Raw genomic sequence first — 16,316 nt, forward strand, 5'->3', positions numbered from 1 at the left:
CCCCTGTCCTTGGACCTCCACACACTGGGTTTTGATTTCCAGTACTGTTGTTTTCACACGATTCTGTTAGTGTAATCATTACTTGATTCCTAGAGGTCAATTTCAAGATGTCAGGAATTCTGCCAGGGTGACTCTGTATGATACTTGATATCGGGACTCATTGTTCTACATCATGCCGAAACAACAACACATAAAACACAATAAGTAAAACAAATCTGTTACCTCAGGCTGTGCAGCAAATTCTCTCAGGAGGTGGCCATTCCATACAAACCTCTGATCTGCCTAAACGGAAATATGCATGACGTTAGGCATGTAATGAAAAATGGTTAATTTAACATAAAATAAAATGATATTTTAGACAAGAGCATCTAATTTTCTTTCTTTTGTAAGTGTAAAGACATCTCTGTATTTATGACATCACAGATAAGGCTAGACTCCCACATTTGACTTTGAAGTAGGCATGGACATGAAAGAGTTAACACCACCAGGCTCTGGTCAACCAATTGCTCTACCTGTAGGAGCAAGCCTAACCCAAAAAGTTCTCTCCACAATTCCAAAAACATTTACTGCCACAAACAGAAAATGGTAATGTACAATCCCTGAAAGTGAGTTAAAAAACACATATACAGTGCTGGGAAAAAAATTTATTTTCCCCCATTTCTTCTATTTTTGTCACACTTAAATGTTTCAGTACATCAAAATTTAACCCCTTTAGTCTCCTATGGACGTACCTGTACATCCTTAAAAAAACAAAAAACATTCAGTAAAGCCCTTTAGGACGTATAGGTACATCCTGAGCTTCTGGCACAGGAAATTCTACACGGGAGATCAGGCTGCTGTTTGACAGCCTGGACTCCCGCCTCCAAGCAGAAGCCAGCATCACGAGCGCCCGGAAAGCTGTAACACTTAAAATGCCCAATCGCACGATCTGGCACTCCCTTCCGGGTCACGTCTAGACCCAGCTGATAAAACACACTATAATCCCCAATGCAAGCCTATGGAGACTTAAATCGCTCTTCCCACAAGCGGAAAAAAATAAAATTAAAATAAAAAAATAAAAAAAGAAAAGAGTGTTAGTGATTTTTTTTTTTTTTAACAATAAAAAAACGCTAAAATAATACAATGAAATAAAATAAAGTGAGCCAAGTGATGTCATTGTGAAATCACTAGCATAAATAATATGTTCAAGATCCCTAAAACGATCTCTAACCATACTGTACTAAAAACAGTGCAACATTTATTTAAAAAATATACAAAAGATTTTAAGAAAATACAAAAAATTAAATAAATTATAAAAAAAGATGAAAATGAAACCCTTACATCCCATTGCCCTAGCGCAATTTTCTCTCTCAATTCATGCTCCCACACATATTTATATATTGGGTTTTTTCAGGACACCATCTTTAGATACCATTATTTTGATCATATCATCTAACTTAGTACAAAAAAATGATATAATATGGTGATTTCTTTTTTAAAAAATTACTTTTTCTCACTTTTTAAACAAAATACTCATCTGCAAAAACTAATTCTACTATTTGCCCTGAGTTTAGAAATATCCAATGTTTTTATGCTTTTTTCTGCACGTTATGGGGCAATAAGTACAAGTAGTGTTTTGCTATTTCAAAACCATTTTTTCCCAAAAGCTGGCCATTCTGCCCCATGTGCTATTTCGGGTATCTTTGAAGCCGGCCAATGAAATTTACCCCATCAAATCATATATTTTTAAAAAACAAGACAACCCAAGGTATTTGAAATGCTGGTAATTTAACCCTTTCCATGCACTAATTTTACCACCAGCCTTTGTCAAACTTTACGGTAGTACATTTTTTTGGTATTTTTTTTCACAGACGTTGTACTTCAGGTATAAATTTACTGCACCAATATGTGTTAAGCAACATCTCCTGAGCGCAGTGATACTCCACATGCATGGGTTTGTTGGGTTATTTGGGAGGTAAAAGGCCACCTTTGTGAGGTGTGTATTTTTTTTGCCATTTAGACATCTGGTCCTACTGCCCCCATGTCCCATATTTGGGACATCTTTGAACCCGGCCAATTCAAATTACCCCATCAAATCATACATGTTTTAAAACTAGACACCCTATGGGCATTTATAATGCCAATATTTTAACTCTTTCCATGCGGGAATTTTTGTGAAGATAAAGAATTGCAGGACTTGCTCACTAAAAACTTTTAGTTTTTACATGTTAACATGTTTTTTAAATTTTTTAAAACTTTTTTTTTTTTTTTTTACTAATCACCCTGATTAGTGAGCTGGGCTTCATTGAACTTGCAGTACCTGCATTCAACCTGCAGGAGGAGCTCGAGAGTTCTCAAGAGGGTCTGGATAGACCCTTTGAGCTCAGTTTTTTATTGTTAATGCCATCCTGTGAATGACGGCAACGTCATTTACATGATGGCACTTGTGGTTGCTCTTCGGAGCAATCACAAGGCTATCGAGGTAGGGGGGATGTGTTGCTACACGCCTCGATATTGAGGTATGTCAGCAACACAGTTTATGCTTAGGAAGCGATTCCGATCGCTTCTCAAGCTGTTTTAGCCGGGATCCCCAGATCCACAGTCAGCCTCACTTGTGAGGCTGCCGTGGATGCTGCAAAGCTGCAGATCGCGGCGAAAACAGCTATTTAACGGCAGCACGTACATGTACGGGCTTTGTCGTTAAGGGGTTAAGCCATAATTATGAGCAATACTACCCTATAGGGTACTATATGTAAAACATAATGTACACCTCATAGTATGTTCCCTATAAGCGCTGGGAAATTCTATATAAATTATGTATTTCTGAAATCAGGACACCTGAGTTGATAAATTTGGAGGAATTTGTCCTTCACTTTACCTCCTGCCAAAATTGCTCTGGGACAAAGATGACATAAAAGATAAGACATGACATTTCATGTATAGAAAGAAAAAAAGCTATCCAACCTTACCTGGCCTATGTGAAAAAGTAACTCCCACTTTGGTTACTAAATGAAATCAACCAATTAACCAAATATAATTGATAATTGTGTTCAATTTCACTAAAACATCAAAGCACTATGATTGCCGGCCCTGTTGAATCTCGATTAGTTGGCCGATTTATTTTTTCAATTAATCGATTCATCGGATAAAAAAAATAAAAATGTTTTAATTTATTTAAAATAATTTAATAAACAAACATGATGTTAAAAACAAACGGCAGAATAAAAAACTGATAAAAATGCATTTGTTTTTATTTCCCAACCTGCCCCCCCCCAGTTATGCAGATTTGAGCCCAGGCTTCCCACACTGCCTCCCAGATATGCCTTATACCCCCAGATATGCCACACTGCCTCCCACATATGCCTTATACCCCTGACACGCCACTGTGCCCCCTGATACGCCTTATACCACAGTATGCATTATACCCCCAGATATGCGACTCCATCCTCCCCAGATATGCCTTATACCCCTCAGATATCCCATAGTGCCTTCATAGATTCACAGACTCGTTCACAGCACACTGACAGAATACTTTTATAAATACAGGATTAATCTTAACTGCCCCCAGGATTTAGATTTCCCTTAGTTCCCTTTAACTGTACCTTAAGTTAACCTTATTAAATTAAATTAACCCTCAGTATTAAATTAACCCTAAAGACCCCATTAACCACAACTGCCCCTAAATTAACCCTAAAGGCCACATTAACCATAACTGTCCCTAATTTAACCCTAATAACCCCAAACATAACTGCCCCTAAATTAACCCTAAACACCCCATTAACCATAACTGCCCCTAAATTAACCCTAAACACCACATTAACCATAACTGCCATTAAATTAACCCTAATGACCCCAACCATAACCGCCCCCTAAATTCACCCTAAACACACCATTAACCATAACTGCCGCTAAATTAACACCTAAAGACCCCATTAACCATAACTGCCCCTAAAATTAACCCACCTCCCCTAACTTTCAGCAGCCCAAATATTAATTTTATACTCAGATGAGTTGCTTAGCAGGGAGGGACTGGGAGAAAAAAGGGGCAGGGTCAATCCTCAGTGACTGTAGGGAGGGACTGGTAAGTAGTAACTGCTGTGAAACACTGAATGAAACGGATTATAAAACGAGGGGTATTTTCCAGAGCATTTGCTCTGAAAAACCCCTCATTTTATAATCGATAAAGATCGATTCAATTAATCGATAATTAAATTCATTTGCAACGATTTTCTTTATCGATTATATCGATTAGTTGTTGCAGCCCCACTCAACATAAATTAATAGAACCTGTCTTGAAGTACACTATATGGACAAAAGGATTGGGACACCTGACCATTACACCAACAGTCCCTGTTTTATGACATTGCATTCTAAATACATACACATAAATATGTAGTTGGTCTCCCCTTCGCACCTAACACAGCTTCCATTCTTCTGGGAAGGCTTTCCGCATTTGTGAGGTCAGGCGCTGATGATGGACGAGAAGGCCTCGCTCGCAACTTCAGTTACAGTTCATCACAAAGGTGTTCGATTGGGCTGAGGTCAGGGCTCTGTGTTAGCCAGTCAAGTTCTTCCACACCAAACTCAACCAACTATATATTTTTGGAATAAGCCAGTTCATGCTAGAAAATCCTCCAACGTGACTAAACTAAAACAGTTCTACCAAGAACAGTGAGATAAACCACCCCACACAAGGATGTAAAAGACTATTTATAAGTTATCACATTGATTGATTGCGTTGTTGCAGCCAAGGGTGACATAACAAGTTATTAGGTTTAGGGGCAATTACTTTTTCATATGGGTGGTTTAGATTTTAATTAACTTTTTACCTTCAATACATTAATTAAATGGTCATTAAAAAGCTGAATGTTGTGTTTACTTATGTTGTCTTTATTATATTGAAATTAGTTGAATTATTTAAATGCGACAAATAAGCAAAAATAGAGGAAATTGGGAGGGGGCATATACTTTTTGGGACCACTGTATGTAATAAAGGGCTTGAGAAAGTTGACGGCACACAAGCTCGCTTGTTATTTTTCAGGCACCAGAAGGAGCTAAACTTAGAGAAATCAATATAAAATGGCAATAACATTTTAAGAACCAGCTCTAAAAAGCTAAGACCCATGACTGCCTTGTTCCTGGATTAGTCAAGCACTTATCTAACAGAAGTTAGCAGAAAGCAATAGTTCCAAAAAAAAAGAAATTCAAATTTCTCAGATATTCACACCTTTTAAAACTACAGCTTGTCACGTATGAGGGAAGTGAGGAGCCCAGGCTGTTTATGATTGTGTTAATAATTAAGGTTGTAAACTCTTTGACCGAACCTTGCCTCATATTCTTCGCAATATAATTGCTATATTATTATTACAATGGGTGTTTACTATCAATGTGTGGAGCACCCTCTCATCCTATAGAACATATTACATGTCTAAATTGGAACCCAATGCATTATTTTTACAGTATAACTATGAATATCTGTTACATAGTTATATAGGCTGAAAAAAGACATGCGTCCATCAAGTTCAGCCTTTCCTATATCTGTTAATTTGTTGCTGTTGATCCAAAAGAAGGCAAAAAACCCCCAGTTTGGCTCTTTCCAATTTTGCACTAACCAGGGAAAAAATTCCTTCTTGACCCCAAAATGGCAGTCAGATTTCTCCTTGGATCAATAATTTTCCCCATAATTAAAGAGTATATCCCTGAATATTATATTTTTCCAAGTATCCATCCAGTTGCAGTTTAAAGGTCTGTACAGACTTCGATATAAAACTACCTCTGCAGGCAGAGAATTCCACATCCTTATTGTCCTTACTGTAAAAAACCCTTTCCTCTGCCTTAGACTAAATCTCCTTTCTTCCTGTCTAAACACGTGACCACGTGTCCTATGCATATTCCTGTTTATGAACAGATTTCCACACAATGGTTTGTATTGGCCCCGAATATATTTATATAATCCTATCATATCCCCTCTGAGGTGCTGTTTTTCTAAACTAAACCGATTTAAATTTGTTAACCTTTCTTCATAAGTATAGTGCTCCATTCCTTTTATTAATTTTGTAGCCCGCCTCTGCACCCTTTCTAGTGCTATGATATCCTTCTTTAGAATAGGTGCCCAAATTTGCACAGCAATTGTTAACAACTTGAAGATATCTCAGGCAATGTTTTTCTGGCGAACCTGGTCTTTACAATGGGGCTAGGTCAGATTCCACAGTACATGCAGGTCAGGATCTGTCAATTGCAAGATATTTAGATCTAAGTTGACATACAACATGTTTTGTTAACCCTCCCATACAACTGGTAGGTAACTTATGCATAACAATAACTATTACATGAAATAAAGCAATATGAGTTTTCTGATACAATCTAATTTTGAGTAGAAATTACTGTTTCCCTAAAGAACCAGCATTATCCAGGAAACTGCAAAAAATGGGAAAAATACTAAATACTACTTTTAACTTACCCTTTCCAGGAGGCTCATTTCTTGGAATTCAGGGCTTGTATTTGCTAATCGCTGCAGCGTGTGGGTAATGTCATACGTTGTTGAAAAGTAAAATCCATCCACACTCAGAATATGATTGATCATTAATAGAAAGGTTTTATTATCCTGCAACTGTTCAAAGAACTACCATTAGTACCTACTGAACATTTAAGCAGTCATCACAATGGCAAAAGGAAGAAAATATTTGACAAATCCTTAAAGAAAATGATTAAAGTAAACTTGACTTATAGTACTGTACTATGAGCAAACCAGACTACACACATCATCTGTAATAGGTGATCATCAGAAAGCAAGTTAGTTAGTTGTTGGTATTGCATACCTTCAATCATAGACTGAACAAACCTTAACTCAATATAGATTCCTAAGAAAAATTCACAATGAAGACAGTGGAACTTAGTTTCTAAACTCTTAGTTTAGTAAATACACACCTGTGACATTTTAGTTTAATTATTCAAACCTGCATGACAAGGCAGGGCAAAAGCGATGGTTGCCCAGGAGCCAACACAGCTGGTTAATATTAATAAGGCTATACTATCTTGGAGGCAGGGAAACATATGGAACACTGTGCACAGGAGGGTACTGATATAGCAAGAATAGTAGGAAAATTGGAAACTTGTAGGCAGGGTGCTTGGGGAACCTGTATAGGCTCACAAGAAGCTTGCCAATGCATATATAAATTATTTATTTATTATAATTTTTTTAAGCAGAGTGCAAGCAGTTTTATATGACATACTGCTTTTTACCTTTTCTGTACAACCCTTTTTGAAACATTTCCTTATGTGTCAGCACTCGTGTAAAACATTTTGTAAAATCTTACACTTTGGTCATTACAAGCACAATACAGCACAGTATGTACTCACCTGAGTATCAGTCAAATGTAGCATTGTTTTTTTATAGGAAATTACATCAAAGTCTGAAGCTTTCCATATAGCATGTTGAAGTAGATCTCCTACTTTCTTCTTTTTGGTTATTACAATGAGATACATTCCTGGTAAAATAACAAACACATTATTTGTGAATGAGAACAGTCATCAGCTTTTAAAATTTTTCTAAATTTAATAGCGATTGTGTTTCAATATTACCGTATGTGCTCGATTATAAGACGACCCTAATTATAAGGTGACCCCCCAAAATCTGAATATTTATGAAAAAAAGAAAAAGCCTGAATATAAGACGACCCTATAGGAAAAAAGTTTTACCAGTAAATGTTAATTCATGTAAACTATGTGAACAATTTTTTTTTTAATAAAAGCTATGATTGAGAAAAATATTAAGTTTTTACCGTATTGACTGGAATATAGACCAATACGGCCTATTCTTAGTAAAAAACAAACAAAAAAAAAAAAAACACTTAGTGGAACAGACATGCTGCCACTCTGCCCTCCCCAGACATGCTGTCACTCTGCCCCCCCCAGACATGCTGCCACTCTGCCCCCCCCAGACATGCTGCCACTCTGCCCCCCCCAGACATGCTGCCACTCTATCCCTTCTGAGATATGCACTCTGCACTCTTACCGGTGCAGACTCCCCGGGGTCTTGCAGGGCCGGCAGGGGACATCTACGCAGTACACGTATTCAACTTCCGGTGCTGGCACTTCCGCCTTGGGAAGTGCCGGCAAGGAAGATTGTTAGAGTACATCGCGCAGACGTTAACCAGCTGCGGCGATGCAAGCATTAACAACCTCTCGCTGCTGGCACGTCTGCACGACGTGCTTTAACAATCTCCCTTGCCGGGACTCCCCCCGTGGGAATTCCCAGCAAAGGAGATTGTTAATGCACATCGTGCAGACGTGCGTAAACAACCTCCGCTGCCGGCACATCGCCGCTGCCGGTGAACGCCTGCGCGATGCGCTTAGACAATCTCCCGTGCCGGCACGTATCGGAGAGTAGGATGCAGGTCCCCTGCACCGCTGCGGGGGATCTGTATCCTAACCCTGCTGCCTGCCCGGCGCCCGGAACTGCATGTCCCGGGCGTCGGGCGCTAGACCCCGAATATAGGCCACACCCCCACTTTGGAGACTTAAAGTGGGGGGGGGGTGCGGCCTATATTCGAGCCAATACGGTATTTCCTTTTTTTTTCTTTAACCTGTTATGCACATCTGCCCCTGGCTTGCCACTCTGCCCCAGAAATGCCTTATACCCCTATATGCCACTGTGCCCCATGATATGCCTTTTAACCCTCTAAATGCCACTGTGCCCCATGATATGCCTTTTGACCCCCTATGTGCCACTCTGCCTCCAGAACTGCCTTATATCCCTATATGCCACTCTGGCATTTAGGGGGTTAAAAGGCATATTATGGGGCAGAGTGGAATATAGGAAGGTATAAGGCATTTCAGGAGGCAGAGTGGTGTATAGAGGGTTAAAAGGCATTTCACAGAGCACTCTGCCTCCAGAAATGCCTTATGCCCCCCATTTAACACTCCCTCCCCCTAACTTGAGTCCCCGGTGCGTAGTCCGGGCAGCGTGTAGAGATCTACGCGATACGTGTACACAACTTCCGCTGCAGCCGGGAGGAGGTGCGGTAAGCAGCGGGGGTGGCTGCATCCATTGCGCAGACCTTCCCCGGCTGTCAGAGATCATGGGGAACTCTGGAGACAGGAGGATCAAGGTCCCCTGCATTGCTGCGGGGGATCTGGATCTTAGTCTCATAGTCAGACCTCATTATAAGAAGAGGGGTATTTTTCAGAGCATTTGCTCTGGAAAAAACCTTGTCTTATAATCGAGCAAATACGGTATTGTATCCAGTCAAGGAGCTGTATAGATTGTAAATCTGCTCACCGAAGAAAAACAGACTAGCAGAATTAAGACCAATTTTGGTTGGAAATTACAAAAAGATTATGCTTCTGCCTTCCAACTGCTAATACCAAAAGGCCACTTAGTGCTCTTCTTTTGTCTGGGATGAAACTTTGTGCGTATCACAGTCAGATATGCACTCATTATAAATCTCCCTTCTGTACGGCTGTCAATCCTTTCCGAGATTTGCAAGGTATTACGTATAGCGGGGGGCAGCACCCACTAAAAAAATAAACGGGTTCCCAAGAAGGTCCCCCTGCAGGTTGAATACTAATAGTGTATTCAACCATGCAAGTTCTAATTCATTGTTTTATATACCACCACCATATTCTGTAGCATGAGGAGGTAATATAAATACATTTTGAAATCAAGGGATGTCAGCTGGGATGTTGAAGTCCCCAAGGATGACATAAGTAACACCAGAGGAGAGGAAGCCATAAGAAGTGATCAAGAAAGATGCTAACGGGGCCATGAGGACGGTATATATAACAGCAATGCATAAATAGATGGGATTAAATAGTCAGATAGCATGGACTTCAAATGAGGAGAAATAAAGTGATAGAGCAGAATAGGGTATGTAGACAATATTACTGAAGTTTCTGGAATGTTGAGTGGGAGAGAATAGGGAAGAGGGCAACAAAGGATAGCCAGAATCTGGGGAAATATCCCTTGCTGCTAAAAGAAGAAAAAGGGAGTGAGGGAAGGTGGGAATAGGACTTGTGTGAGCGGAGAGATTGCTGGGAGTGAGGGAGGGTGGGGAAAAGAGAGGAGGTGAAGTTGAAAAGTGTCTGGTGCAGATACTGGTGGCTGGAGAGAGATAACTGCTCTACTTATAATAGAGGAAAGTGAGAAGAGGAACAAGAGGATTGTGAACATGGTAATTGGAGATGGTGACGGGAAACACAATGAGCAGTAGGCAGCACTTGATGACGGTCCAGTGGAGTATTGATTGATGGAGCATCCAAGTTCCTCTTTGTCCTTCCTTGTCCTTGGTTCCCTCCTTGGGGAACTCCCTTGTAAACTCCTATACAGTGGCACTTGGCAAATTGGCACATAGATAGAAAGTGGCACACAAATGGAAAGTGTCTGGCGCTTTTAAGAGGCTTGTGTCTCCAATGCGAGCTCTGAAACAGGGATGGCTGCTTGTTAAGTAGTTACCAACTGATTAATAACCCCGCAAAAAAAAGTCACAGACATGGAGGGGAGAGGATAGCTAACAGGGTACTAATAATTCAATATAGACAAACAAAAGATTGATAATAATGCAAAAAAAGTGTAATACCTAGACAATTAATTATTTAAGCAGGGCAGCCAGCAATGATGCAGATTACAATGGGCAATGTCAATGTAGCCCCGCTTACTTATCGCAATGTGATAAAAAAACATTTATTTTTAGGAGCAAGTCCTAAAATTAACACTGCATCTTTACAAAAATTCCGGCATGGAGTTAAAATACTGGTCTTTGAAATACCCATGGGTTGTTTCAAATAGGACATGGGCAGACTGACCAGATGTCAAAACTCCCAAAAATGTGCATGTTAAGAGATAAAATACTAGTATTTGAAATAGCCTGGAGTACACTGAATTGATCCGGTTCAAAGATATCCCAAATAGGACAAACGAACAAGAAGATCAAATGTCAAAATTATAAAATTGCGAACCTCCCGTATGTGTCCCTTCAGCCCTCAATCAACCAGGTAAAGGCTGGTGGTTTTGTAAATATTTTATTATATCTTTTCATGCGACATCACTGAAGAAATGACACTCTGCTACAATGTAAAGAAGTGAGTGTACAGTCTGTATCACAGTGTAAATTTGCTGTCCCCTCAAAATAACTCACACAGTCATTAATGTCTAAACCTTGGCAACAAAAGTGAGTACCCTCACTATATACCCTCCTATATGCCACTCTGCCCCCAAATATGCCATATACACCCCTATATACCAATCTGCCTCCCAGATATGCCCTTTAACCCCCCTATATGCCAATCTGCCTCCCTTATATTCCTTTTAACCCCCTATATGCCACTCTACCTCCCAGATATGCTGTTTAACCCCCCTAATATGCCACTCTGCCCCAGATATGCCTTTTAACCCCCTATATGCCACGCTACTTCCCTGCTATTCATTTTAAACGCCCATATGCCGCTCTTACCCTCCCCTGACTTACCAGTGCTTCCCTAGACTTGTCCCCTATGCTTCAGATTCCATGGTGTCTAGTATGCACGCAGACAACCTCCACTGCTGCCAGCACTTCCTCTGGGACTTCTATGAATGAGCACCGGAAGGTCATGTGATGCCGGCACTATGTCATAGAAGTCCCAGAGGAAGTGCCGGCAGCAGAGAAGGTTGTCTTTGCGCATCGCCACCGGCCACCAGAGAGGAGGCTCCTGGTAACCCGCAGAGGGTGCTCCAAAAATAGCCAGATATATGTAACCAAAGAAAAATGGGCACTCACGGGTCTTTGTAGTAAAGTGCGTTTAACACCAATTTATTTAAATCAGCACAGCCAACGTTTCGGTGGCTACATGTAATTGTTGCCCCATAACGTGCAGAAAAAAGCAATAGAATCTATTTAGCAAATTTTTATAGTAAATGGTATGATACAATCAAAACAATGACATTTAAAGAAAGACAGAAATGGTTAAAACAACCATTGCCATGAGGTTACTTAATATGGGAAACTGACATATCTTCCATTAACACAACATGAAAATAGCACGACAAATGCCAATTACAAAATATATATTTAATAATCAATGGTGCTTACCTGCAACTAGTCGAATTGTACCTAAAATACCATGTATTGGTCTTGTTATTGCAGATGGAGGTATGTCATTCTTTACTGGTGGGGGAAAAAAATGGGAATTTGAAAATGTCTAGGTGTTGCATGACATAAAGTAGATAAATAGTGGGTCAAACATTCAAAAACCCAACAAAAAGATATCAAAATGTTTTTCGCTCTTACTTTACTGGCAGCAATGATACAGAGACTTCCCCTTCTGACTTGGGTAAAGCAGGAAGAATCCTATAAAAAAACCCTCCCCTGTAACTACTCTACATGTTTTTCCATGCCCTACCAGCTAGGTAGAAAGTCTTCTCATGTTTGTTAGGTTTTTTGTACCCAGGTGGGGACCACAATTGTCCCTTCCAGGTATCTTCGGATTGGTACTTTACTGCATGCAGGCTAGAGCATTTATTTATTGCTATTGGAAAATCAGACGTTTGCCTCATTTAACTGCTCGCCACAGATGCCTCTACTGACACCAGAAAGTATAAATCAATACATGTCTTGCATACACTCACAAGACCACCCATTCTAGGAAATGGGAAATTAAATTATCATGACCTCAATCCCATCTAACGCCTCTGTGAAGGGCTGGAACTGAGATTATGAGTCTGGCCTTCTAATCCAACATCAGTGCCTGACCTCACAAATGCTCTACCGAACGGGCTTTACTTCCCACAGAAACTTGTGGAAAAAAGCTTGTGGAAAAAAGCTTGTGGAAAGCCTTCCGAGAAGAGCAGAAGCTGTTATAGCTGCAAAGGGGGGACCAACTACATAATGTCTATTTAGAATATGATGTCATAAAAGCCCCTGTTGGTGTAATGGCCAAGTGTCCCAATACTTTTGTCCATATAGTGTATGGAGAGAGGGAAAGAGGTAGAGAAAAGGAAGGAAGGAAGGAGAGAGAAAAGGAAGGAAGGAAGGAAGGAAGGAAGGAAGGAGAGAGAAAAGGAAGGGAGGAAGGAGAGAGAAAAGGAAGGGAGGAAGGAGAGAGAAAAGGAAGGGAGGAAGGAGAGAGAAAAGGCAGGGAGGAAGGAGAGAGAAAAGGAAGGGAGGAAGGAGAGAGAAAAGGAAGGGAGGAAGGAGAGAGAAAAGGAAGGGAGGAAGAAGAGAGAAAAGGAAGGGAGGAAGGAGAGAGAAAAGGGGAGGGAGGAAGGAGAGAGAAAAGGGAGGGAGGGAGGAAGGAGAGAGAGAGGGGGGGAACGATATTGGTCATGAGTGTTGCAGAGAGTGCCACATGTAACCTGCCAGTATATAGGATACATACACACTCAGACATAATCCAGTTCATTAATCGGGATAGATATCTCATAGGACATGACATGATTATAAAATTGGATTGTCTGTTTTGTATGCATCCTACATACTGCTGGCCAGCACTTTGCAGGGACAGAGTTGGAAACAAGGGATTCTTTGGTCAATCTTTTTTGCTATTGCTGAACATATTTGAATAGAAATAATCTGTTATTGCTGTATTGATTATCTGCTCCTGTTATCTCATCTGATAAGAAAAGAAGAGTTTGATGGAAATGTTTTAGTGAACATGCCCCGCAGCTTTATTTTCATTTGCATAAAAAAGATCAAAATGTGGCGTGTAGACAATCAAAGAACGGAAGTAGTTTAGAAAATGTACATATACTGCAGTGATAATAATTTAATGACCTTAAGACCTGAGAACTTGGTTGTTTGATTTTGATAGTAAAAAATGGCTTAATATGTCCATGCAATGAAGATTTTAATTTAATAGTTTTATATAATTATAATAATATAATCACATAGTAATTATAAAAATGTAATTAAAAAAAGTGTCTCTCGCTTGGCAAACAACATTGGTTTTTATGTGCAGTGAGAATTTTTTCTTAAAATAGGTGTCCTGAAAGTGATGGTTTGGTCCCCACAGAGTCCTGATCTCAACATCCTTAAGTTTGTCTGGGGTTACTCGAAGAGAGAGAGGAGAAACAGAGGCTGCCTAATTCCCCAGAAGAACTGTTTAGATGTTTGGAACAACCTACCTGCCGAGTTCCTTAAAAAGCTATGAGCAAGTTTACCTATAAGAATTAATGCTGTTTTAAAGGGGGACCACACCAAATATTGATTTAGATTTAGATTTTTCTTCTGTTCACTTTGTATTTTGTTAAATTTTTGTCAAATAAATTTAAACTAATAAAACACACAAAACCCTGTGGTAATAAACTCTAATCAAGAAATGAAACTAGCCATGGGAAGGCAATTCCCTGCCCAACATCCCAAGATTACATTTTGGCATAATCCTTATACATGCTGAGCACTGGAATGTAAAAAATATATAACACTTTCCAGATAAGAAAAATATGTATATGACAACCTGTAAGAGAGACTTCGGTTGACACTCTGTCTATTGACAGGACATCCTCTGTTCCATTGTCACATGCTTCGAAATAAAATCGTTCAGGAGTTATGTGCCTAAGAGAAAGAAACAATAGTTTATATGATGAAGATATATAAATACTGTGGATAAAAAGCTGTAACTTTTCTCAACTGACACTGCGGTTAACTCATTAAAGAAAGGGTTGTCAGGAGAGTCTTGGTTTCAACTCCTTGACTTCACCATACACTATGAAGCTCAGCTGGTCCTATATAATGCATAGATAAATCAGCAAAGTGTCCTCACCGATTATGCAGGGCCATCCTTGCTGCTGAAACTTGCCATTGTTGGCCATTCATAATAAAGAAAAGAGAGATGGAGCTGTAACTACAACTCCTCTGACAAACATCTCATTAGTGAATAAACCCCAATTGAAAACACTTATAGTGATGGTTAGAAGAAAAGTATCAGATTAAGACATAGTGTGTGTGACAGAATGACCTGTCATACAAGGCCCCAAGGTAGTCAGAGATGGCTCCAGCCTTGCTGCCAAACAGGCAGGAACTCCATTGTGTAACCTAATCCCATTAACAGGATCGCTGCCAGGGCGAGATTCAGTAGCTAAAGGGGATTAAAGGTTGGGTTGTCTACATGTACCTGTTTATCACTGTTGATTTATGTTAATGAAGTTCTGTGGCTATATGAGTCTATGTTTTACAACAATAAACTGTTCATTCCTGCTGTACTCAGTTCAAGGTAGTTGTGTCTACTTATTGGGTACACATAGCAGGGTTCCAAGGTGCGCATGCTGACTTGTGCTAGAAGTTATTCCAGGGACAATAGGAGGATACATGTGGGTGATCTCTGGGAGTTAAACTAGTTAATAATAAAATCAATGTAAAATAAAGAAAAACTGTAACCATTTAGATCACATGTGACAAGTTTAGGCCACTGACTGAATCCAACAATAACCAGTGACCTAAAATGTCACTGATCAATGATCTGATAGTTATCAGTTATGTAATCAAAATGTAAAAACACCCAAATTAATGAGCATGTTTTTTTTAAAATAATTTACAGTAAATTCTGGTCACGTCGTACATGGTTGTTGCAATGTAAATGTTTGTTTACCACAGTTGGACCACAATATTTGACAAGTCTGTGGACATTTTGGTCACAAATAAACAACTGATAAATGTGTGATACTGTAATATAATGTACAGATTTGGTTATCTTAGGTACAATTCATAGTATTTATAATGGCAATTTGTATTTTTGACACTTGTGTAATGCAAGAACATTTACGTGATGCATATATTTGTTTTAAATTTGAAAACATAATTTTACTAATCACAAATCAACTATCAACATCCTATCCTCTTCCCCACTACCCTTCAGCTCGCACTTGCCATGAAGCAACTCATTAGAGCAATGTACTTCCGGTTCCGTATCTATCAGCAAAGCGTCAAGCACTAAAATGCCACACTCACATACGAACTCGTAGACATATTACATATATATATATATATATATATATATATATATATATATATATATATATATATATATATATACCACCATTTTCAAAACACTAGCCAGACAATCCAAGCCCTCGATACTCACAATTTCAGATTTTCGTAGACCAGGGACATGATCAACTATTTCAGATGGAGTCAGCTGTGTGTGTATATATATATTGAGTTTTCAAAACAAAAGTATAATTCTACGTAAGCACTATTACAAGAGGCAAAAACATCCGCTCCACTAATAAAATATACTTTGCTCCATATGACGTGTCCCCGGCACTAGACGCTACAGAAGCCGATGAGGGATCAAAATAGGTCCTCTATGTTAAACATCCGCTTACTGACGTCGACAAAGGGACGGCAGGTAAAACGTGCCAAACTTCC

The 16,316-nt window shown here is 39.5% G+C and overlaps 1 protein-coding gene across 1 annotated transcript in view; it reads right to left on the minus strand.

Annotated features, from left to right (window-relative positions):
- LOC149274084 (phosphatidylinositol-3-phosphatase SAC1) overlaps positions 1 to 16,058 on the minus strand; it is a gene marked incomplete at its 3' end in the record, with an annotated part of 145,336 nt that extends 129,278 nt beyond the window's left edge. Inside the window, exons 1-6 of the mRNA XM_089505851.1 lie at positions 16,030 to 16,058; positions 14,407 to 14,504; positions 12,045 to 12,119; positions 7,339 to 7,466; positions 6,440 to 6,589; positions 223 to 282 (exon numbers count right to left, since the gene is read on the minus strand). Coding sequence (XP_089361977.1) covers positions 223 to 282; positions 6,440 to 6,589; positions 7,339 to 7,466; positions 12,045 to 12,119; positions 14,407 to 14,504; positions 16,030 to 16,058 — 540 coding nt within the window. The remainder of the gene's footprint in view (positions 1 to 222; positions 283 to 6,439; positions 6,590 to 7,338; positions 7,467 to 12,044; positions 12,120 to 14,406; positions 14,505 to 16,029) is intronic.
- Between the last annotated feature and the right edge of the window lie 258 nt (positions 16,059 to 16,316).

The sequence above is a fragment of the Sceloporus occidentalis genome, unplaced genomic scaffold, assembly GCF_023333645.1.
Source record: "Sceloporus occidentalis isolate IW3139 unplaced genomic scaffold, rSceOcc1.0.p SCAF_348, whole genome shotgun sequence".
NCBI classification, from domain to species: domain Eukaryota; kingdom Metazoa; phylum Chordata; class Lepidosauria; order Squamata; family Phrynosomatidae; genus Sceloporus; species Sceloporus occidentalis.